Below are 25,693 nucleotides of genomic sequence, written 5' to 3' on the forward strand. Positions count from 1 at the left end.
TGAATCAAGCAAAGCAAATCGATAACGTGAGTTTCAGGTTCCATTTTACTTTCTTTTCACTGCTTTCTGACCTTTTTGCCAACACACACTTCCTTTGTTTTACTGAAACCCAAAGCAATTTATTAAATGGAATGCAAAAGCTGACATTTGCAGTTTTATTTTTTTTTTCATTTTTGGGGGGGATTGCCTGACTTTTTGAAATTTGCAACATGCTCTTTGCCTTTCGCAGACCCTTTGGGCCCTTGAAAACTCCTCCATTCCAGCGCATCACTGTCCACACCTACAGCAAGCATCAATCGGATTTTTTGACTCCATGACAGGATTTGACATTTAAGTGACAATTGCTGAATGACCTTTTTGGAAATCTGTACCCATGCTTTGCCCTTCCCACTGGGAGGAAATCAGGAGCGCAGTGCCCAAAAGAGTTTGTGCCGTGTGCTCCAAGCATCAAAATGCATAAAAATATGGGGCAGATATGACTGCAGAGAAGTGTAAAGCCTTAAGGCCATGTCACACAGCCACGACTTACATTTTGCACGAATGAAATTTTTGCTCTTTCGTGATCCATGCGTTACATAAGTAATTCGTTAGCAATGTTTGCAGATGTCCGTTGAGGGTTTCGGCCGACGAGTCTTGACATGAATTTGGTTTTGAGCTGTTCAACATTTTTGGTCCATTGAAAATTTACTTGACGTAGTTTATTCGAAATTGTTACAGAAAATCTTACGCGATTGTGCGTGATTTTTGCTAGATCCATTCGCAAATTTGTGGCTTTCCACGACCGTTCCATGCATGTCTAACAGACCTTTCACGCATGTACCACCAATGTAAAACTTTCATATCACGTATACGGCACACATATCATGTTAAAATTACAATTTTGATGCACGAATCACTAATGAATTGCATATAAACAGCGCAATAATTGAGCACAGTTAATGTTCTACATTGATTTACGTGGTTCATGAGTGATACAGCTGAGACAACTTCTCTCCCTTTTTCCACATATATTCACATATTACCAATTTTCCTCTGTGCAATATGTGCAAAATGCCATTTCGGATGGATTCAAGCTGTCTGAAGTTGAAAATTGGGCAAACCTGCACGAGATATGCAGGTGCATCGCATGAAATATCAAGGTCGTAGACCGCTTAGTGAACCCGTTGAACAAAATTATTATTTTTGTCGTCTGTGAGAATTTAGGGGAAAAAAATCAGAGCATTGTTTTTCTGTGCACATACTACATGCACACTGTAATTGTGACCAATTGGGGATCAGAGCTTGCAACTTATGAACAACTAGAGTGTGGTGTAAGGTCACCATACAACAGCATTACCCTTAAGCGTGTACAACTTACATAAACTTTACTTCATGACACACTTACCACATGCATGACAATAGTATGTTCCATTTTCATGACATCCCTAACCGTCTCTACAACCCATCTCTACATGGTTGGACAACCAATAAACCAGCGTGTCCTGATATTTGATCTTTATGTGCAATAATGGCATTTTGCTGTGTTTTGCGTATCACTCTGTCTAATTTAGTGGCTGTTTGCGTTACTGATACTTTATTTGTTAGATAAATTACTGCTATGTGGTTGGTTGTATGTTGATGTTTTGTTGCCTGACTTGAGAGCTTTTACTTGTTTTTAACTTATACAAATGGCAATAATGTTTTCTTTTTATCACAGAAGAGGCAAGCACTGCAATATCAACTGCAGCAGTTCCTACCTAAGAATGAGACACAGACTTTGCAGAAAGTGTTGAACTGGAACTTGTTGGCAGCCTCCAACAATGTCTTGGCGTTGGCCGAATCAATGACCAGCGAGCCTGTGTAGACGAACTCGAGTAGCAGCTCCAGGACGTCGGCGCCGATGTTGCTCATGGTTAGCTCCAGCATTTCCCCATTCCTAGTTTCGCCCGACGACCTGGCCAACCAATCACGGCACACAGAGAAGAAGTTAGAATTACCCTCAGAGAAAGGCCAAAGACTAAAATTAAATAGAGTGGGAACACAAATACATGTATGCGACACACAACACCTGAAACACACCTGGGTACCAGTATGAAGGAGGGGTGGGTGGGAAACAAAGAGAATTATTAACAGTAGAACAATGTAAAGGAAAAAAGGGACACAAACTCAACTTTGAATGGTTTCTAATTTCTTATGAAGGATAGCAGATTAGCAAAAATAGTGCTGCATCTGAAATGAAATATTTCCCCTAAACAAAGATTAGGCAAACAAAAGTTATTGCTTTGTTTAACAGACATGCTTGACATGTGTCTCCATGTATGCATGGTCACGGTGGGTAATATGCATACATGTCGGGGTACATACGAGGTCAAAGACAAAAAAAAAAAAAAGGAGAGAAAGGGATGTCAATGTCGGCTGAAGTGTTGGAGTTAATGCATGTCGTATCTGAGATTGCTTGCTGTCTGCTTGCATGAAGGAGAACAAAGAGGCGCATCCACTCCGGCTGGTATGATGCGAATGGTGCCACGGTGGGCTTGAATGAGCAAATTAAATGGAATATGATATCCCTTCTTAATGCAGATCCTGAAATGTACAGGAGGAGGAGGGCTGCTTCCAGATCGTGACTTCATCGGGATCAAATGGCCGAGATTAGTTCTCATGCTGGATCCCCTTGGGGAGGTATGAGAGCGTTAAATAACACCTCACCACCCATGTTTAATGTCCCATGTGAAACAATAATCCACTCAAGGGCAAAATAAATGGAATCAAAGTGCCGCAGACTGCATGCCCCAACTACTATGTCTCACTCCCCGCGGATACGGATATCAACAATATAAAAAGTAGTCTACATTAAGATGGATGGAGGCTGTTTGCTCCTGCCACTCATGGCAGCACAATGATAATGCTCCGTCTTTTTTCTTGGCGGGTGTGTGGGTACACCTGTGTCTTTCCTGCCACCTCCTTTCTTTTAAATGGAATCCCGTTTGTTGGGTTAGAAATCATGATAAAGAGTCACTTTGTGGTGAGAGGTGGACACCAAAAACATCAAGATGAGACAGAACAAACAACAGCAGTGAAGGCAAGAGATGAGAAACTGAGGAGCTGGGGTGGCGGGGGGTGTTGGTGGTCAATGAGGAGGAAGCAAAAAGAAAGGAGAAGCAGGGTGAGACGGTTCTTCCACAGGGAGCCAGCAGCCATCCTTCCTGGGGAGGGTTTGGGTTGTTCCATGACTGTACCTTAATTTTTTAGATAAAAGATATTCCCCTCCACCCCCGAAAAAAGAAAAAAAAAACACCATCACACCTAAGCAGAGCCTTTGTCCCCGCTGCCATAATCATCAGTAGCCTGTGGTGTATGAACTGAGACATTAGTCGTCATTTATGAGGCGAACTCAATACGAGAAGGGGGAGAAGGACATCCAAATTAAATGAAGTGCATTTTCTCTGGATGGACATTGGCTGAAAAAACCAAAGCAGTTATATTTTTATTCCTCCTGCAAAGCAAAAAGCCACACAATGTTATTGCCTCCCCCCTCCCTTTTTTTTCCACACAAAGCCCTGTAGTGGGGGCAAGTCGAAGAAAAACAGAAGGAAAAGGGAGTGTTTAGGGTTAAAATGATGGAGGGAGGTGAGAAAGAAGAAGGGAGGAACTAAAAATAAAACAAGATCATGCTCATCATCCTGGTCAATTAGTGCAAAAAGAGCCAGCTTGAGTGGCAGTTTGTTTTGTCTGCACATTTATGTAAATGCCTTTTCCGGGAATCGCTAAAATAGGTGCATATTTATGCTGCGTTTGATTGCAGAATGGAATCAGAATAGTGGGAAAGGGAAGCAGGGAGGATGGATGAGGAGAGGAGATAAAGATAAGGGGGGAGAGGGGGGCACAGACAGGCAAAGAAATTTGTTTGTGAAAAATGCCCCTCTTATTCAAGAGGAGGCCGACGAGACTGCCAAAATAGCAGGGAACAGGGGTGAAGAATTACACTCACACACATTTGCTTGCTAGTACATCTTTCAACCTATAAAAAGAAGGCCCAATTAGAGGGAATGCATTTACCTCGCACTAACAAGACCAAGCACATACTGAAACATGTTAAGACACTGAAAGATGCAAAGCGCAAAAAATGTCTGACTATAAAATTATGTTGCATTTACAACATAAATCAGGAAGGAACAAAACAAATGACTGTAATGTTGCACCTTTTTTAAGGTTTGGCATTTGTTTTTGTGGTTATTCTCCCCTTTTCCATTTTGAGGCAAGAATGTTAGATTTTTAGCCAGTTTGGATGCTCAAATTTAGCTTTAAACGATACCTTAAGAGATGACAGTAGCAACAGATAAAATAGTTTAAGATGCTACTAAAGGTTTTTTAATTGACTGTTCTACTATTTTCCTTAAACAAGGGGCTGGACATTGCTCTATAAGCATTTGACCACTTCAGCTTCTATAATGGTGATGCAAAGAAAGCTAATGCACTGTATCTTCTGCCCTATTTAGGTGCACTTAAACCTTTAGTTCAAAAAGATACAAAACAAAAACAAAAAGACAGTGAGCCTTATAATCTGGACTGTCAAGTATAGATTAACTTCAGTTGTGCTTACTGACGTCAAAGTGAATTTGAGACACGTTTCAAACAAGGTTATTGTCAATAAGCAAAACCAGGTAACGTGTAGCGGCGTCAGACTGTGATTTTTTATTTTTTTAACGATAACGATAGTTGTGGCCAGAGTAATGTTTGTTTTAACATTATAAATCAATTTTGTATTTATTTATGTGTTGCAAACAAGGTTAGTAGTTACAGGTATCGTAAATAAGCTAATGCAGCTAACACTTGTAACGCGGTTAATGGGTAGCGTGTTACAAACTAGAGTTACTGTAAACAAAGTTATTAAAGTTTGAATGGCTGACTGACTTATTCTTGACTCTTTTGTCTGGCTTGATGTGCCTTATAGTTATGACATTAATTTAAAAACTTCAATGACGATGCACCACATTATCCGGTGCGTCTCGTAATTCGGTGCGACCTATAGTGTGAAAAGTACAACATTCAAATCTGTGGAAGTGTTCAGGGCAAAAATGAAACTATTTTTTTGAATGCCTCAAAATGATAAAGTTTTCTTTGAAGCTCTGTTCTACTAAATGTGTCCTTATTTTACTTGATATTCTACATTTTATCATTTATTTACAATAAAATTTGTTAATTGTTTCATCAACTGCACTGAATTTCAAATATTTACAGAATCTCAAGATAATCCTTGAGAATTTGTTCATTCATTTATTCAACTTCTAAACCCGTTTTATCCCTTTTTGGGTCACGGGCTGCCGTAGTCTATCCCGGCCACTCGTGGGCGAAGGTAAGGAACCACACACTCACATTCACACCTAGGGACAATTTAGGATAACCAATGAACCTATGAAGCATGTTTTTGGATGGTGGGAGGAAGCCGGAGTCCCCGGAGAACACCCACGGATGTATGGGGAGAACACGCAGACTCCACACAGAAAGGTGCCCCAATGGTGTACCCCAGCCGGGACTTTCTGTGAGGTAGGCTAACCACTGCGCCACCATGCAGCCCTTGAGAATTTAGTGGATAGAAATATGATCTTTCACCAATAGGTGCTATTATTTCTTTGTTTAGACTTTCCTATTTTTAAAGGTAATTGTATTATTTTGACTTAGAAATAGTGTTTTGTACTCAGGAGGGTGTTGTACAAGTTGGTTGATCTCAAGTTTTGTAATTTTATTACTATTTAGTGGATTACCTAATACAACGATGGGGTACAGTAAGAGAGACACCACAGAGCACATACAGCACCAAGTCCTCTCCCAGGCTGAGTCATGCAGAAGGGGCTCAACGGTGCACTGAGGACAGCGGCATTCAGAAAGGGGCGAAGCTGTAATGGGCTTTAGAACAGCTCACTACACATCTCATGGTCATAACACTGTCTGAATCACAAGCGTAGAAGACTCACGGGTCGACACAGACAGAGGAGAGGGGGTGCTGGGGCACAAATGGCAGAAAGGCACGTGTCACGACTGCTCAAAGATTCTGGAGCTTTTTACATTACTGTGGTGCGGAGTTCAGTAGCCATAAATTAAACGCCTGCGAGCACACTTATTGGAAAATCCCGAGGGGTAAAATGGAATTACCAGAGATGATCTGTCTCCTCGGTCTGTGCATTGGCCCTTTAAAAGGGAAGGTAATAGGTTTTTTGGGAGGGACTGGGGGCAAACGTGTGCGTACATTTAGGAACAGCATTACATCCTTCAGGTGTCGTGGGGTAAGACTCGGGGCTGGGTCCATACAGTAAAGGAGCCCCCAATCTTAAGGTGGGGGCTGTAAATGAGCAACTGGGAATTGGGGTTCATTCGATATCTAGAATCTGTGTTTTATTTTTGACATTTTCCATTTAAAATTTCTGCAAAGCCTGCAAGCAACACTGTGAAATAGTTTTAATCATCCAAAAAAGTGCTTGGCTTGTGTGTATATGTGTGTGTCACACACATATAAAATATCCACTGCAATAATCTTACCAGTTACCATTAGGTCCCCAGAAATCAAATGAATTGTGTGAAATATTAAAATTGTATATGGGATAAGAAAGATGAGAATTGTAAGCATTTCAAAGTCAATTTGAGCTCTCTGACTGTGTTTTACTGATATTTTTTTCAGACTTCAAGAGGTTCCTACCCTTTTCCAGGCCATGTACCAGTTTAATATCAAGCAATTTTCTCACGGACCGGTCTGTACAAGGCTGAAGTGGGCGTCTGATTTTTTTTTTAGCTTTTAGTTTCCATTAACTTTTGAGAGAAAATATAATCTTCCTCCTCTATAATATATCCTGACCTGCTTTAAACTTTCTTTGTACACTAGATTTTGTGTAGGATCCATTAAAATGTGATATAGATCTGGATAAAGAAGCTAAAAAAAATTGGTCACCAACTGATATCAATTGGATGCCATATAATAAGACAATCACTAAAACTAATACTTTCTGGTTATGATAATAATCATGAATCCACCGTTTGAGCAGGTCCTCTTAACATTAGACGTCCGATTGCGTACTATTATACATTATTATTATTATTATCCCAAAAAATTTAAAATAACTTTCCAAATACGGTTTTTCTTATTTTTTTTATTAACTTTGCGAGCTTGGCGGTTTCAATGCAGTGGATGTTTTTTCTATACTTGACCTGGTTCCAACTCTACAATGGACCGGTACAGGTCTTTGGCGCAGGGATTTGGACCTTTCAGAAAGGATGGTCCCCAAAATTGATGGATAAATTAATGAATCCCCAGAAAACACAAAACCCAGGATATGTCTGTTGGAGTGTGTATGTGTACTCCTCTCAGAATCACACCTTGCCTGTTCTGACTAATACTGGAAACCTGGATTTCACGCACACACATTTCCTCACAAACAAAAGCTTGCATGCTGTACAGCAGCCAGAAACACTTCATTTCAGTCCCATTTATGTGTGTGTGTGTGTGTGTGAAGGGGGTCTGAGTGTCAGCATTTCCCTGTTGAAGGAGTGGAGTGAGAAGGCGTGGGTTACAAAGCATGCAGTAGAATGGAGCTGCTGCCTTCCTGCCTTCGTTTCTCGACTTCATAAAAACGATGACAGTGGTGAGTGGTGTGCAAGCACAGGTCCATCCAGGCTGGAAAAATGACCCCAACAGCACACGGGTGGCCCCTAATTCAGGGACAAGCAGGCCTTTGGCCCCTCTTTAAGTCACACTGTGGAAACATGAAACTGCCAGCTGGGCTGCAAATGCAGCTAAAACTGAAAGTCTTGTCTCTGCGGCTGCTTTTGGATGCTCTTCAGTCACTCTGCTTGGTGTCAACTTTTCACTGCCGCCTCATTCTCAATGCATCCGTCACAGCTAACGGTGTTGGCACAATGCTAATGGTCATGATTTCAGTATATCATTGTAAAGACGGCTGTAAAAAATTAATACCAGTAGTAATACCAAACTAGTTGGAATTTTTAGATTGAGAAAAACATTTGAAAAGTTGACAAATCCCATTAGATGTAATTAACCAATTAACAACAATTTATTCTTCTTATGCTGTCAGTTCAAAGAAAAGGAGCTGTAAAATGTGGGCAGCACAAAGAATGAAGATGAGCTTGATTAAATTCAGCCCCACTCCTCTGGGAGCCCCGGGTGCCTTTCAGCGACCCTGTCCCTGATAAGAGGAGCAGACGAGACAACTCGATAGACAGGATGACCAGCATGGGGTCTCCGTTTTCATCCAGAGATCCTTCGATCTCTCAGGAAGGCTGTTTTCGTCAAGGTTAAAGCCAGAGCCTGTCTTGGGTTTTATTCATGGCATGTGCAGCTGTCATAGAGCTGAGTGGTCCTTGTACGGTCAATGCTCTGCTGTTTTTCCACCTCTCTTCTCGTTTTCGCTCTTCCCCTTCAGAAGAAACAAGTGTATCAGTAGCAAGCGAGGAAGCCGCCGGAGCTGATAAGCAGCCGTTCTCTGATGCGCTCGCCATGGAGGCAGCACGGCTGCGGGGCGAAGTGCTACGCGTCCCCACAGTATTCCAGCTATCACTTGCACGTGCGTTGTTTTTTTTTTCTTAGTCTTTGTCCTTGCTGAGCACTTCCCTGCTTCCTTCCTAAAGAGGAGGACTCACACAAAAACATGTAAGGAAAAAATAAAAAAAACCTCTAAGTCCTGGGGACTTTCAATCAAGCCGAAAACACCTGCAGGGACTGGAAGTAAGGATGAGGGCATTAAGGATTTATGGCATTTTCTCGTTGAAAAAACAAAAAAAAGGACATACTTGTGCTATCAGACAATGGACAGCATTCAGAGGCACTGTGACTGATGCACAAACTCAAACTAAAATAACAACAAAGAAAAAAAAACAGCTAAAACAAAAACAATGTAAAACGGAGAATTAACTGGATCCAAATCCAACAACTACATCCGTTAAAAGTGCCATAAACCTGCAAAAGTCTTCACACAGATAACGAATGTGTTTGTTTAAGTCCGAAAAGTCTATTTTTTGAAAAAGAAAATAATCAAAATGTGGAGTATGACCAAAAGGCTTCGGCCCACAACAGTATGACTTTGACAAATTTGCATCTAATGTGTACGAGTCTTTTGTTTTGGCCCTTTGGTGGATTTCAAAACATCCCCAGTCATGGAACATTTCACTGCTCATTAAAATGGAAATGTGGTTAAATTGCCCTACAATGGGAGGAAAGGTAATGTTGACCTTTTTTTTTTCTTCTTCACTTTTAGATACATTCATTTGAGTAGGAGGAGGAGGAGGAAGGAATGGCTGCTGGCCCTGTGTTAGGAACCAAAGTCTTCACACACCTGCAAGAGAGACAGGGGAAGGGAAAATAAAAAATAAAAAAAGAAGCGACACAAATGCGCCCTATGAAAAGAACAGATTGGATCAACAGCTGGTGGGAGAGGGGAACGAAGGCAAACCTTTTCACCAGGTCCTTGAAATACAAGCTGCAGGAAGCTAGAACATTTTGGTGGACTTCAAACTCTTTGCCTTCAACAATTATTTTCAGGTCTGTAAACTCTTTCGCTCTGCGCTGTTGGTTCAACTCCTTCAACATCTCTGTAGAACAAGAAAAAGAAACAGACAATGCCAGGTTTGGGTTTAGAATTCGCTCTTTTTCCAAACAGACATGCATACAGACATAGAGATGACAAGAGAAGCAAAATGACCCACCATAAAGCACTTCTGACCACAAACAATTCAGGTTTGGACACAAATGATGACATGTTTTTCAGAAAATCAATGCATATAGCAAAAAATAAATCAGATAGTGACCCTTAGATTGTAGAATACTCAAAGTTGGTGCAAAATTATAAAAGAAACTAGTACATTATGAAGCTATGTTCACGCCACCCTCAGGAACGTGCATTCAAGCAATTCCAATGACAAGTCCATGTAAATGTGCGTTTTGGGCTTCCGCGTTCTGAAGCCTCGCATCACTGTTACTAAAGGCTACGTTTAGTGGACTCGAGTGAAAGGTCAGATCTTGACCAATGAGAGACATGGATTAGGTAGTGACATATGAATGAGGTCATTTTTAATTCGCGGAGATACCAACTGTTTGAAAATTAATCATGAAGGAGAAGTGAATGATTGCGCTTTGTGCCCAGATGGAATTTTATGACACTAAATCTTTCACATATCGGAGAGGAGCTGCAAAGGGAAAGCCTAAAGCAAGATTCCCAAAAAGTGCACCATTCCAACATTTCTCACCTAACCTCTTCCAACTGTAGGTGGCGTATGTGTCCTAGTATCGCCTAGCGACAGTCCATATGCAAGAGCTCTCCTTTGTCAACGCGTCACATGCCCAGTGTGAACGTAGCATGAGAAACTTGACACGGCAGCACCAGAACATTGAGGAACGAAATGCCGAGGCATCTTAAAGAGACGACAGCTGAAAGCAGAGATGCTGTCATTGTATTATTTAAACGGAAACAAAAATCAGTGCCCTCTCGCTAATGCCATACCCAGCACAGAGCTGACCTTCAGACGCTTTCTCCAAACCCCACCATCCATTCAACGCACATTATCTCAGAAACAAAAAAAACTACACATCCGCACGCTTATCTTTCTCTGTGGAAACCAAAATAAATAAATAAAATGAAGAGAAAAAAACAAGGACAACATATTCTGAGAAAAAAAAAAAACTTGCTTTGAGCAACAGCAATATGCATCTGAAGGCCACAATACATGTAGTAGTGCTACGTTAAGCCTGGCCTTACTGTAGCGTTAGGTCGGAGGAGCTTGTTTGTCTGCATCTTAATGAGGCACCATGACGGGATGCTGAGAGGGAAAACCAGCAGGACACTGGCAACTTTTTCTCCAGCTTAGGGAGGGAGATTCAACACTAAGGCTTTGTTAATCTCCAACCGCGAGTACAAGCAGAGGAGAGCACTAAGAGACTGAAATAATAAACTACGGGGGGAGACGCCTTCCATACGGTCGTCTAGGCGTTAGCTTGGATGCTGTGAGGGATGGTTAGCACAGTTTAGACTGTTAGGTATGCAGATACATCCTTACAGAGGGAGGCACAGCGTGAGACACAGGATCATTTGGATAAAAACTGTGGCAAATCCCTCTGTAATCAGCACACCGGGTTTCTTTTCCAGAAGCTAATCTGCACATTATTTCACAGGTCCACAGCAAACATGGCAGCCTGAGGATTCCCAAAAAAACCACAGAGTTTCTTGACAGTTCTCTCATGCGCAACACGATGGGTGATTAGGAATAATGGCGAGTCTCAGGTGAAGCCATCAAGCTTTCAAACACAATAGTTTGGACGTCCAAACGGACATAAAGGAGCATTTTCTTTGTTCATGTTATCATCAAGCTGGACTCAAAGCTGAGATTTAATTAACCTGAAATGACAGTGGCTATTCTGTTCGACTCGTTTAGCTCCTTCTTCCATTCTTCCCTCTGACTCCAGGAGCTCAGTTTGAATTAATTCAGCTGCCAAAATGGTACAGAATAAAGACGCAAGACAAATAAGAGCAGAATCAGGATAAAAGCCTTTTTCTCTGAGCTGAGAATGTTTGGTTATCTGGCATCTGGACTTAATGGCCAAAAAAGAAAATGATCTGGACATTAGACATGCTGAATACCAAATAAGAGAAGAAATATAGAGACTTGCAGCATTGGTTTCAGGGCGATCTGCATGTTTTGAGTCGATGCAAAGCCTGCCTCGTCTTTCATTCACCTCTGTGAACCCCCCCTTCCACTCAGTACCATCAGTACTATCTGACTGCTGTGTGGGTGGGGAATGTGAATAGTGAACACACATTAGTAGAGGCGGCTATGGCTCTCACGTCCAATCTGGCACACCTCGTAGAGGACGCGAGGGGGGGTGAGAAAACTCCGCTTGTCAGCAAACAATGGCCGCGCCCCCTGGAAGCCATGCGGACACACCTGAATGCGTGGTAGCAAAGCTAATTACGGCTTTGTAGAGTTGGACCCCCAGAACAACTCATCCCCACCACAGAGCATGAAACTGCACATGGCAGCCCCATTCTAAGGGAAATGCCATGCTCAATGAAACCACGGCAGCTTTGAAAACACCAAACGTCTCAATACTCCAAGGGAGGGAACGCTTGGGACGGGGATTTGGAAGACACAGTAAGTGTTGAAGTATCAGAAGTACAGATGTTGAGTATTTCAGGGAAATGCTGAAGACGCCCTTTCTCTCAACGCCACCACCGTCCTGAATCTGCTGTCTGTGATTGGTTGGCGCATTGGTCGGGCTTCACCAACACCATTGCATCTCTGCAGTTTAGCACCGTAACACAGGGGTAAATATCTCTATGCGCGATGGCCAATTGGGCGTTGGTATGCGATTCTGAGGAACCTATGAGCGTGCTCCCAGCTTCTGAGGTGCAGCAAGCCAGCCTCTGACCTCCTGATTGGCTGCTGGAAGACGGCGACTCAGCATGTCAGTCATTGGTTACCAAGCTTGAAGCCATTTTAGGGTTACTCGTGTATTTTACATCCACCATTTTGTTTCCTTCCCCAGAAATCCTGATACTTACATAGAGTTTCAGTGGATAAAAAGACACTTTTGTTCAAAGGAAAAGGTACAACATTTAGCAAAATAAAAAGCCTCTATTATTGCTATTATTTATTATTAAAAAAAAGCTGTTAAAAGTAGAAAAAAGTAAAAATTGTAGAATAAATTGTGCTTTTTAATGCTGTCTTAGATTTAGGAAAATAAAGCAAAATTGAAATAACTGTCGGATCAAAACATTTTGAAAGCATATTTTTAATATCAAAGAATGTTTAGATAACTCAACCAAGGTCAAAAAGCAATAGAAAAAACATTTCTAATCATATTTTATTGGTTAAAGGGTTAAACAGAAAAAAACAGACAAACTAATAAAACCACTTATAATTTGTCATCTTTATATAATCAATTTGCATTATCTCTCATTTTTTTACTAAGCTACATTTTTTTTGTTTAACAAAAATTGTGATTTTCTTTTTGTTTCTCTTCGTTTTCTTTGGGTTCTACGTCGCTAAAAGTGCAGCAGGAGCCTGACGTGTTCATTCTGACCTTTTTGCTTCTCTTTTAAACTTTCACAAATCAATCGGCTCCAGGACCCTCAGTTTAATTACCCAGAACAAACTATTCCATCTGATCAATAAGAGAATGTCCAGCTCTGACATGAAGACTGGCTTTAGCGTGCAAAGATAAAAGTGTACCAGTCATTCATGTGGGAATCTTTTTTTTTTACACTGAGGAAACACACATTTAGATCCAAAGGTCCTAGAGGACAAATAAAAAACACATGTTGCAATTTTTTAGATAACAGTTTTAAAAGATTTTGTTGGGTATTTGATATAAAAATAATACTTAGTATAAAATAAAGAGCTTTGATTTTTTTAGGCAATCGACTGCATTTTAATTTGTAATAATATTTAATTTTAAATAAAAAAGCAAAATTATTGAATTTCGTACTTTAATTACATTTTAATCATAAACAAATAATAAATGTCAGAAGGACAGAGAGCAAATGAAAGTTGAACAAACGTCCAACACAAATGTTTAGTAAAAATAAAAAATTTACAAAGTAGAAACGTTTTAGATACAAATTTTTCAAATAATTTAAGTAACTCTTGAGCAAACAGTGAATACACCCACATCCAGCCTTCACAGGCAGAGGAAGAGTCAAAGGTTCACTGTTGGTCCAAGCTGAATGCAACAATCTGGCTATTCTACGCCTCTGATCACCCAGACAACAGCGGCAAAAAAACCTTTGGATCTTCTTTACATCAAGGACTTACTTTTTATCTGAATGTTTTCTATTTTATTGTATGTATATTCCTGTGAATTCTTCAACTTTGCCTTTAGAAATAAAAATTAAAAATTAAAATTTTTCCAACAAAAAAAAAGGTTAAATATGAACTTTTAAAATAAACTATAAACTATAAACTTTTAAAAATGTTACTACATTTACTAAATACTAATACTAAAATACTAAATAAATAAATATATGTATATATGTGTGTATATATATATATATATATATATATATATATATATATATATATATATATATATATATATATATATATATATATATACTTTGCATCTTTATCACTTTCTTTGCTCTTAGTATTCCCTTATTTTTATGTTAGTTTTACTTGTGATTTGGTTCTATATACTGTTTTTTATGTACATTTGGACATTGTTTCAGTAATATAAATAAATGATAATAAATAACTATAATAATATTGAGACAAATATAGGATTAATGATTTAAATAAGTCTGTGATTAGAACAAAAACACATAAGGTAAAAGTGCCTTTTTTTGTGAAAGTTGTAAAAATATTAAGCATAAATTTAACCCTAATTAATTTTTAAGGAGTTTCATATTTTCTATTAGTTTTAGAGTTAATTTTAAACTAAAGAAAAAATGTTGAACTAATATTTTTAAGCTTAAAAATGACTAAAATGATCCCGAATCAGCTTTTACTGTGAGTCAAGATAATTGATGATGTTTTAAATATTTTGTTCATTAGACCTGGCGTCTATGGAGGGATTTTTGTGCCGTTATTTCAAACTCAACACTCACTGTTTGTGTGCTCCAGAAATTAGTTTGCCCTTGAAACAGCAAAATGTACTTGAAACTCAAAAAAACGTGCAAACAAATCAAATTTTTCCTCTTGTGCAATGAAATACAAATGTGCCACAAAAACCTGCCATCATCACATTTTGGGTTATTTTACAAAAATAGTTAATTCTGCTAAACTAGCGCCCTGTAATGACGTGGTTGGCTTCAATATTAGAATTATATTAGATTATATTAGAATATTAGAATCTTTAAATGTGACTTTTACAATAGATGTTCCGCAAACCAAAACAAATTAAAAAATAAGGAATTTTTTATGGAATGGAAAACAGCTTAAAAACATGAAATGCAAAATTTCTTTCATGCTTTAAATGTAGTTTTTCCTTCATATAAGCAACACGTTTTCTATTTATGTAAGCAGTAATCTTGGATTTTTGTTGTAAATTATATTTAGGAAATCACCATTTAAATGAAACCCAACGGTTTTCAACGCCATGATAAATACTTAAAAAAAAAAAAATCACTTGAAAAGCCTCGGTGGCTAAATGTCAGGCTTTGACAGGTGCAAAATATCACCAACGCCATCAGGCCCCATCGTGCAGATGCCATCTGCTGGAACAAACAGCTCCTTCATGAAAGCCATCAGATCTCATGCACGTCCCAATCTACAGGTCTCTGTTAAAGAGCAATCACTTTCAACAGTTTCTGGAACGTATCTCTAACAATCAACGCCACATTCATTTCTGGAGACGTCTCACCAATCTGTGCCTACTCCCAGCAAAACAGCTCTTGTAAGGCATGAGAAATCCTCAAGACCCCTCAAGTCTCCAGCTGTCCTGATTTCAGTCTGCGAGGCAGTGAAGGAAGCGTGTAGCCTCAGAGAATAGTCCATGATGAGAGCGCTTTAGTGTTTTTTTTTTTTTTTTCCTCCCGCTTTTGCTTAAATCTTCTGAGCTGCTCTGCTGGAGCCTCAGCTCTGCTGTCAACCAGGCTGGACCAAGCAACAGGGACACTAAGAGAAAAGGAACTTGTGTCCCTCAAAGACACCGCTTGGCCCTTTGTTTCCTCCAACAATGGGCTCAGAAAGGACTTGGACTAGCACAAAAAAAAAAAAAAAAATGAAAGAAAGAAAAGCACAGAGTTGTTCTGGCCTGTACTGTATACCAAAAAAAAAAGTGCATATCCTGCTGTTTAAGGCGTGCATGAAAAAAGAGGCCAAAATTGGCAAAAGACTTGAATAAAAACAACAAAAAAGCAGCCCTTGGAGCATCCACCGGCCTGCAGAGGAGCACGACAGGATGTCAGACAATGTGCTCCTGTTCTTCATGTGCCGGAAGGGGATGAGAAAAATCTCAGGTCCCAGCTGGTGTAGTGGGTTCCTTGTTAAGCTGGTAGGAGATCCAGCATCTGTCAAGTCGTTGTAGTTAAGTTTTAACATTGGAAAACTCCTGTGTATGGCCACCAACCCGCCCCAATGCCTCTGGGGGTTTGAATGAAAACAAACCTGGAAACTTTTCACAAGACACAAAAATAAGTTGAGGGCAGGAAGTAGAGGCATTTACTGCATCCATACTGACAGTGAGGGAAGGCCATGTCACATAGCCACTATGTACATTAGGTACACCGATGAAAATTGGTAAATATACGTGAAGAAAGTGAGAGAAGTTGTGGTCCTTACGCGAAACCTTTCATAGATGTATCGGGAATGAACCACATTAAAACAATGGAAGGTGTACGAATAAACCATGCAAAGAAAATCAACGTAAAAGCCAAATATGGCCCAAGATTAGTGCGTCAATTATGTAATGTATGTCCACCGTATGCGCGATATAAAAGTTATACATCGGTCCGTGCGTGCAAGCTCTGTTAGACATACACGGAACCATCGGGGTAAAACAAAAATGTACAAATGCATCTTGTAAATAACGCAAAATTGCGTAAAACTTATGTAATTATCGCGTTTAAACAATGTAAAATACGCATAAACTACGTAAATCAAGTTAAAAAATTTGGAACTGCTCAAAACCAGATTTACGTGAAGACCCATCGCTCCAAACCCTCGACATGCATCTGCATGTTGACGAATGACGAAGGCAAGAAACACTCATGAATGACTTTAATCATGCATAAATCACAACAGAGCAAAATGTCACACGCAGAAAATGTGCACAATGTACATAATGGCTGTGTGACACGGCCTTTAGTTTTATTATGAGGAGAGGAAATGTACAGTTTAGACTTTCTACAAAACTGCTCCTCCAATAATTCAACTTTTTTTAGTAAATGTTCTGCTTTATGAGTTACACTTTATGCATGTTTTTTAATAAAAAATTCAATAATCCTAATAACTATGTCATCAGGAATTACACAAGTTAATAAAAGCATGCAGATTTCTTTTATTTGATTTGATCTTTTAGAATATTTATCCTAAGTAGGAACAAAATTAATCCATTAAGCCAATATACATCCAATAATGTGAAAATAGTTACAATTTACTGCTTTTTTATGACTGTATTACTAGATGTTGATGTAGGGATGCAGCGACTCACTTTCTCCACGATTTGATTCAGATCTGTTTTTGGGTCACAGTTTTTTTTTTGGGTTTGATATAAGATTCGTGTTTACAAAACACCAACCAATAAAAATAAAAAGTATAAAAAAAATCATGTTTATAATCAGATAATAAGCAAATAACAGTGAAGAAAAACCTTTTGGTTGCTTCTCCTAAGCCTGGTGTGATGTCATAAAACGAAAAAAACAAGTTAGGACATTTGTTTGACATCTTTGAACAATTTCTGTTTAATGGTGTCACACACAGTTTAGTTTTAAACATCTGCTTCTGATGCATTGAAATAATACTCACTAAAGTTTAATTTTCTTAATGTATTTCAGAAATTGCCCAAAGATCATGTTAAAAACACCAAAAACACCGTTTGAATCGAAGTGGGTCTGTAAAAAATAAGCAGTGGATGACCGTGAGAGATCCTTCTCGCTTGCCGTCCTTGAAGACGATGTTTAGTTTATGACAATGGTCACTTTTCTCACTGAAGCTTTAACATCACAATCGGCGTCAAGGACTCCGCTTTTCCTCTACGGTTTTCTGTTCAAACCCTCAACATCTTACTGATTTACATTTTATGGTCAATAAACAATTTTCATCAGAAAAATCATCTCTTAAGATAAAATGAGTGGGGCAGGAAGGTGAAGTAATGAGCTGTGGTACTAGCGAATTAGTTAATAATTATAAAGTAATTACATAAATTAAGAGTTCTGCTGATCAGAGCAAAGTGATCACTGAGGTGTGCAGAGAGGGTGAGAAATAAAACCAACCAATCAGACTAGAGAAAAAAGGATGAAGTTTAACAAAATACTCATATGTTCTCTGTGTTGCTAGAAAAAATACATCCTTTCCATCCAGGATATTTATGAATGTTTTTGGAAGTATTTACATTTATATGGAGAAAAGCAGCCCAAATGGTTCTTTGCCTTACTGGCTGATTTATTCCTTCCATCGCTCCAAAACGTGTGAAAATTGCGCTTCGAAATTAAGGCACGCGGTTCTGAAAATATGTGGGACAGTTGGATGAGCTGACAGGAACAAAAAGAGTAAAATGTAGGAATTTATGTCAAAGAAGAAAATTCAACTTAAGAATTAGAGGGAAAAAAAGCCAGTCTGCACATTTTCATGAACTTTTTGCAACTTGAAATAAAATAAATAAATAAATAAATAAAAAAAGGACTACAGTATCACAGATGAGTACACTTCCAGCCCGAGTACTATTGAGGACGTCATTGTCAAACTCCATCTTCCTCCTCGTGGCAGATGACATTGTCATTGTGCAAACGCACACGAGCGTTGATGCAGATGCACACGTGCAGCCATGCAGATGCAGGCTATGCAAATGCGCCATCACACACTCGACTCCACCAGAGGAGCCAGAATAACACTAATAACACTGTGCCTATCAGGAGTTTCTGGCTGCTGCAGATAACATAATGTATGCTTGGCGAGGGCTTGATCAGAACTGTAAGGAAGCCTGAGAGGGACAAGAGTTTGTCCATGACGTGTCGTGAAGCCTGGAGGAACAAACGGGGCTAATTGAGTGAAATGAATCATCTGGACACAGGTCTGGTGTTCTTCCATGAGTGGAAGCTGTTCAAACTGTGTATCATATGTGCTTCACCTTGACATGGTTCACTGAGCATTTAGGTCCATCTGGAAAATCCAGCTGTGCTGGGAACCAGCTGCTATCCCGCTCATAAAAAGAGGATTTAAAATCAAAAGAAACCTTCAGTTTCAGAGACTTTTTCAGACCCACGTTGAAACATTTAAGTCATGAAGAGGTTGTTATCCAGGTGGATTCGTCCACTGCTGTTTCGTCGTTCACAGCCTGAGTTTTTTTAACGCAGTGGAACTTTTCCCACCTCCAGCACTGTGAGAAAACATTGCAAATGCCGCAGCAGCAGCAGCAGCCACGGCTGCAATTAGGTTCCCAAACATTTAAAGCTTGCAAAGCGGCGCTCACAGTTTGTGGCTCTACATCTGCCTTTGCAAACCAGTAAAAATAAGCAGCGCTGCAAATTTAAATGTCTGCATGTGTGGAAAATTAGAAAAAAATAGTAGAGCAGATAGAAATGATTCAGATTTCGAATTGATTTATTTTAGGCAACGAAAACAGACAAATTGATCGACTGGAGGATTAATCGTGACTTTATTTAAAACTTAAAAGAATAAAGCAGATTCATGTCCATATATGTCCATATGCACGTTATAACTATTCCTAATAAAGAATAGACATATTTGTTCTTTTACATACAATACACAGCACATTCAATCACTTACATGTTAAGTTTAAAAAAAAGTAATTAATTGTGTGAAAAGGAGTGGGACCTGATAGAACGCAAATAAAGTCTAAAAGTTTTTAATTTGAGGTTTATACACTTAATTCTAAATTTACAGTAAAAAATATAAAAAGAGAAACACGTAAAAAAAAACAACTCAGCATATCCAACTTTTACTGGGTTTTTATTTTATTCAGGGGATAATAAAAAAAAAACAAAGTTGTTAAACTCTTATTTTACCTCCCCAAAATTCTGCCAGAAGGAGAAACTTTAAATTTAAACAACATTTATCAGGACTTGTGTAAATTATTTTAAAATACATTTTAGTAAAATTTAAGCTTTTTTTGGGCTGGAGACTAGAAATATTCTTTATGAGTTTTTACAATAAATATTTATTGTATGGTAAAATAAAAATGTTTATTTTCTAACATAGCCATATGTATGTGGACGTATGGAAAATGTACTTCTAAAAAGCTCAATTTTTTCAATTTATCCATAAGAAGTCGATTGGTACTTAAAAATGTTTTTTTTTTTTTTTTTTTTTTTACTTTAAGTTATAATTCCTTTTGGATTCTAGTTCCTTGTAATAGTTTCTCCTCAGATGAAGCCTGAGGCTTGAAACTCATCTCTCGTGCGCTTGACGTGAACATCCAGCTGTGCTTCGATTCTGAAGCGGAATGAGGGTAAAAAAATAAAATAAAAAAGACCCCGACGCTGGATTTTATGTTTGCTACACTTTCTTTAGATAACATCGTCTTATTAGACCAATCGACCCTTCCTGTTAATCGAACGATTACTGCCTGATGCATTTGCTGCATAAAGACAAGATCTACAAAAACAATACACTTTTTTTAAGCTTTATGTTTTTTCAGTAGCATTAATGAGTAAAAAGGCTAAAACAGGAGAGCATAACTTGCAATAAACCTAAGTTGGTGCTTTCTCGTTGTCCAACATGCAGATTTTACTGCTCAAACAATCATCTCTCATCACCTTGGCTGTCCACTCTGCTGTTCTCATTTGCCACCCCATCATTGGCCTCTGCCCCCACCCATATAAAATGTTCCATCTCTGCCACTGACGTAAGTTATACTTGCATTAGAAAGTTAAATATGCTGGTCTCCTGGTCTGGCTGGGGAGGATCTGGTTCCCCTTATGAACACACGGTGCACTTTGGCAGCGTGCATGTATCTCCACCCCCACGTGCACGTGCACACTGCCACACTGCTCCCTGTCTGCTTCATCCCCCCTCCTAACCCATAGTCAATTGATGGACAGACATCTTCCGCTCATCTTTGTGTCAGAATTTCACTTTTGATGTAATATTTGTCGTCTCAGCAGATCTGGTATAATTGTTGCACAGCTTAAAATAATAACCTATTCAAATCATTCTCTACCTCGCTCCCTTTTATTAATTTCTAAGGTGGTTGGATTGGGGGCTATACTATTTACTTGAACCTCTACATCCAATGGACCTGGAAGAAAGCATTGAGTTTAGAGGTGATCTGCCGTCGGATGTCTAAATGACAGAGGTCACAAATACCATTGTATCTCAGAGGTCCACTTGAAACTGCGTAAAAGCGCTACAGCAGGCGGTAGCGCAGCAGATGCCACCAAAAAGTCAGTTAGTAACTAATGTTTTTTGCTAATGAGATTCTATAATTGCAACAGAGAGAAGCTATCCAAAGCAGTAGATCGCCTCCAACATTTCGCCATTTGCATGCTTATGCTTAAGGTTGAAAGACAAACTTTTCTTCTTTACCCTCAAACTTTTAAATGGGTTTGATAATGCATGCGAGGAGTGTAATAAGTACTAATGACATGACAGGACATTAGCAAGAATTGCTGCCCTCTCCAACTCATTATTCCACTGGGTTGACACCAGCTCAGCATTCGAAAAGAAATAATTCTCCTGTGACTTGGACAAATGATAATGGCTTAGATTGCAATCAAGTGATCTGAAAACTAAGCTAAGCAGGTTCCTTTTGGAAGGATATGACTCCAAAATAGGAAAATATCAGCCTTTTTTTCAGGTTTAAAGGTGTTTATCCACTCTCGCTAAAAAGGGAGTCGTGTCATACAACTCTGACATTGTAGAAAATACTCTTTAAAGTCCTTCTCTGATCATCTTTTGATCTTTTTCAAACTGTTCCCAGTGGTCTTTTAATTATGATTGTGCCGACTTTAGCCCAAAGCATTTGTCATTTTCTAGGGCATAGTTTCTGCAGATCCACAGGAGCTCACTAAGGCTGTGGCACACAGCCGCTACTTCAAAAATCTGCATTTTCCAGGTTTGAAATTTCGGTCTTTCGTGACAAACGTAATTCATCAGTGTTGCGTTCGTCATTCGTCGATGTGCACAGTTGTTCGTCGAGGGTTTTGGCCGTCGGGTCTTTACGTGAACTTTGGTTTTGAGTTGTTCCAAATTTTTGGTTGGTTGAGACTTACACAGTTTGTGCGTTGTTTATGTTGTCCATCCATAATTATTACGCACACCATAAGGCATTTGCGCGTGATTCTAGCTAGATGCATACGCAAATTTGTGGCCTTCCATGACCGTATGTCTAACCGACGTTTCACATATGTGCCAAAGATGTATAACTTTTATATATCCGCATATATAACATTGATTGACGCACAAATCAATGAATTGTATATAAACAGCGCAATATTCATGCACGGTTCATGCACGATTGCCAAATTGTGTGATGCTATAATAAAATCGGCCGATCTTCCGTCCCTCCAGCAGTCTATGCCGAGCCAGGTTTCTCGAGAGGTACTCAGACGCCTTTGTGGAAGGTGGGCTGGTACGGTGGGCGCGGATGCAACTCTGGGTGCGTGCCAGGCCCCTCTCGCAGATCCCCCCCAACCGTAGCTCCCCCAAACCCCTAAACAAAACAAAAATGGCAAGCGATATCGCAGCTATGCAGCCGTACAGTGTCAGTCATATGCCAGCTCAGACAAGGAAATCAAAGACATTCATGGATCCAGTCGTCTACAAGTGGATGCATCAGAATGAAACTAGTCTGCCCCTGATTCACAACAATTGGAATAAAAAAATGCTCAGAAATGCAGTTTTAAGCCTAATTTTCTTTATATCATGAGAAAATGCCACAAGAAGATATTATAAATACCAAAAACATGATTTTCATCTGAGTGGGTCTTTCAGATTTTAACTTGGGAGTAGAAATTTACAAGGACAGACCAGCAATCCATAAGCACTGGAGCATGGTGGGCACTATCAGAATTTTTGAGGCCTTTCAGTCACCTAAGAATTGTTGGCTCCCCCTGGAGACATTGAAAGCAGGGAGGTGTAAACAAAAAGAAGGAATGAAAAAAGTGATGAAATGCAAAGATTATTCGCCTGATTCCACTCTGGAGGCCATGGAAGCTCATCCCTGGCAGTGCAGTGTGCCGCGATGACTCCCACACAGAGCCTAACCCTGCCACTAACCTTTCTGCTTGAGTTGCTGTGACTTTCACAAAGTTACCCCGTAAACACGTATCCTCCATCCTCAGGGGGAGAAAAAAAATGACATTTAACTCAAGCAGTCTGTTGATAAGGGAATTTTTAGTTTTAATTATTCGGGTTTTGCAAATACGATGATGAGACCTGGAGGAAATGTAGCACCCCACCCCTCTGCAAAGCTCATAAGAAACGCCACAAACCAAACTCGTAAACGCAAGCAAGGTGTAAGAGAAGCCGGGCTGCATACTAGCGTTCTCTCACAGCAGCAGCGCTCGCCTGTGTGAGATGACCCGTCACAGCTGAGACCGTGTGGGTCAAACTGGGGTTTGGGTGTGGGGATATCAGCTATCCCACGCATCACAACAGTCTATATCTTTGTTAGTCCTCCTATTTTGTTTGTCAGAGAGACAAGTGGCTTTAAGAAAACCTGAAATGTGGTCAAACCTTATTTAAAGCACACTTTCTCTGGCTCTGAATATCATTAATGCAACAAGCTATTTATAGTTTCCTTCTGTACTTTTAATGTCAGATAAGATGGTCGTAGTTTTGTACGTCTGAGGGTTACAGAAATGCATCGGAGGAGGGAAATTCAATTATTCTATTCTTTAAACTTGCAATCAATTTAGTTTATTTGAATAATAGTTGAAGGATCTCTAAACCTGCTCCCAGTTGGACATGTTTGTCTCTTTAGGAAGGTGTTAGGGGGCATTCTATCCATAAAACTTTCTCAGTCAGGGCCTCTGTCAATATTGCATTATGCCTTAGTCCAGGAAAGGGCAACTCCAGGCCTCGAAAGGCTGCATTCCTGCATGTTTTCCAGTGTACCCTACTCTGGCATGGTCTAATTTGCTGGACACACCTGAACCAGGTAATCAGTAGTTGGATATCTAGAAATCATGCATAGTCACATGCACCTGTATGGGAAGTGGTCGGGTACTGCAGGTTTTTGGGTTGCCCGGGCCCGTGAAGGGCCGTAGAGAGGAGCGGCTGCGGGAAACTGCAAGACATACCTATAATGGAAAATGGAGTCATGAAAATGGAACGTACTATTGTACTATTATACATATACTATGCAAGTATACGTCATTTATGATATTGTCATGCCTGTTGTAAGTGTATCATGATGCTATCGTACGCTGCCCATATGCCAAACTCTAGTCGTAAGTAAGATGCAACTACTCGCCCCCGACTGACCGTATGAACGCGGGGTGTCCATGTGATACACTAGTCCCAATAGAATGCCCATAGGATGTCCACACTCGGGTCACCAACCGGTCTACGACTTTGGTGTTTCATCTGCGTGTCCCGTACAGGTTTGCCCATCTTTCAACAGCCCGCATCCACACTTATGGGTGGATACGGGCTGTTGAAAGCTGTTGAATCAGGCTCAGGCTTAATGAGCTCCATGGTTTCCCCTCTAGTGGGGTTACCAGCTTTATGATCTAATTCTGGGGTCCAAAAATTGGCTCCTGAGATCCATAAAACAGAGATTTCCATTATGAAAATAGTGGTACAGATAAAGTCATTACTTTCTAATTTGTCTTTTTCAAGGTTTTTCTGTGACTATGACTTGACTGCTTCCAACAGTCCAAAGGCACTGAAGGTTAATTGGTGACTAAACTCTCTGTGGGTGTAACTGTCACTATAAATGGCTCACTGCCTTTATGTGCAAAGCTGCAATTGCTTGCTGAACTGTCTAGGCCTGGCAACAAACCTTGCACACTCCAAGACAGCGTTGCCAGCAGATAGAGGACAACCGGTACTTCACTTAATATATTCAGGACCTTTTTTCTTTTGAAGTGATTTTAACCTGAGTGGTGTTTGTCAAAAAATAAATAAATAAAAACCCAACGTAGGCCAAGTTCCTGCAAACATCTACAGAGGAACCACAAAGAGAATACTGATTTGCTGCATCACCCACTAGCATGGGACATGCACAGCCTTAGGAGAAGTTTGAGCACAGGATGTACTTACCTTCTAGAAACTTATGAGCGAGCTGAAGAGTCTGTACAGCTACAATCTGATCTATTTGCAATAGAACAACAAGCTTTTACTGCAGCATTAGGACAACTAAACTTCATATTTCACAGAGAAAACAGCTTTATTTTGATTTGCTTGATTAAATATTCATTAACACTTGAATTGCAATGAGAGAAATACAAAAACAACATCTGCACCTTCATGCTACCAGACTTTATATAAAATTGAACTTTAAAAGTGTTTCCTGAAACTTTTTAATAACTTTTTTCTAAGTTTTGACTGTTGTGCAACACAGAAACTCTTAATCAAATAATTTTATAATATTAGTATATTCGTATTTTCTTTTTTTAGTTGAATTCAAGGCTCGACAATTATTGTGCCCTTGGGAAACACTCAAGCCCATATCACCTTCAGTTGTTCCAAATGTGTAAATCAATTTGGATAAAAGCATCAGCTAAATTATTTACAGTAAATGTAACAGTTTTCTTTGAGTGATGAACCACTTGTGGCTCGAAAACATGGCCTTCTAAATAAAAAGCGTTGAACTTTTTAAAAAAAATTAAAACTACTTTGGGGCAAACAATAAGTCTTTTGACAGAATTACGGTGAAGAGATCTTCATCCAGCCTCCTGCTTTCACAGCAATGTAAAAAACATTGGATTTGATGACTAAAGAGAGGAAATGAAACCCATCTTTGCTGTTAATCACACAGAAGCCATTAATCATGCAACATTTCGGAGCTAAAACACATTTTCATAAGTAACTTGAGTCTCAGTTTGTGGAGCGCCTTAATCTCGTAATAACTCTCATCGAGATTGCAAATTAAATA

General features: G+C 39.5%; 1 protein-coding gene across 10 annotated transcripts in view; it reads right to left on the reverse strand.

Annotated features, from left to right (window-relative positions):
• klhl29 (kelch like family member 29) overlaps nucleotides 1-25,693 on the reverse strand; it is a 280,668-nt gene that overhangs the window by 92,486 nt on the left and 162,489 nt on the right. For 6 of the 10 annotated variants that reach the window (XM_078943199.1, XM_078943201.1, XM_078943200.1 and 3 more), the window contains 3 exons: nucleotides 23,799-23,894; nucleotides 9,435-9,573; nucleotides 1,737-1,933 (listed from right to left, as the gene is read on the reverse strand). In XM_078943199.1, coding sequence (XP_078799325.1) covers nucleotides 1,737-1,933; nucleotides 9,435-9,573; nucleotides 23,799-23,894 — 432 coding nt within the window. The remainder of the gene's footprint in view (nucleotides 1-1,736; nucleotides 1,934-9,434; nucleotides 9,574-23,798; nucleotides 23,895-25,693) is intronic. The other 4 variants (XM_011491437.4, XM_004083387.5, XM_020714692.3 and 1 more) reach the window with 1 other exon arrangement.

This window comes from Oryzias latipes, chromosome 24 (assembly GCF_053564925.1).
Source record: "Oryzias latipes strain Hd-rR chromosome 24, Olatipes_Hd-rR_3.1".
NCBI lineage: Eukaryota > Metazoa > Chordata > Actinopteri > Beloniformes > Adrianichthyidae > Oryzias > Oryzias latipes.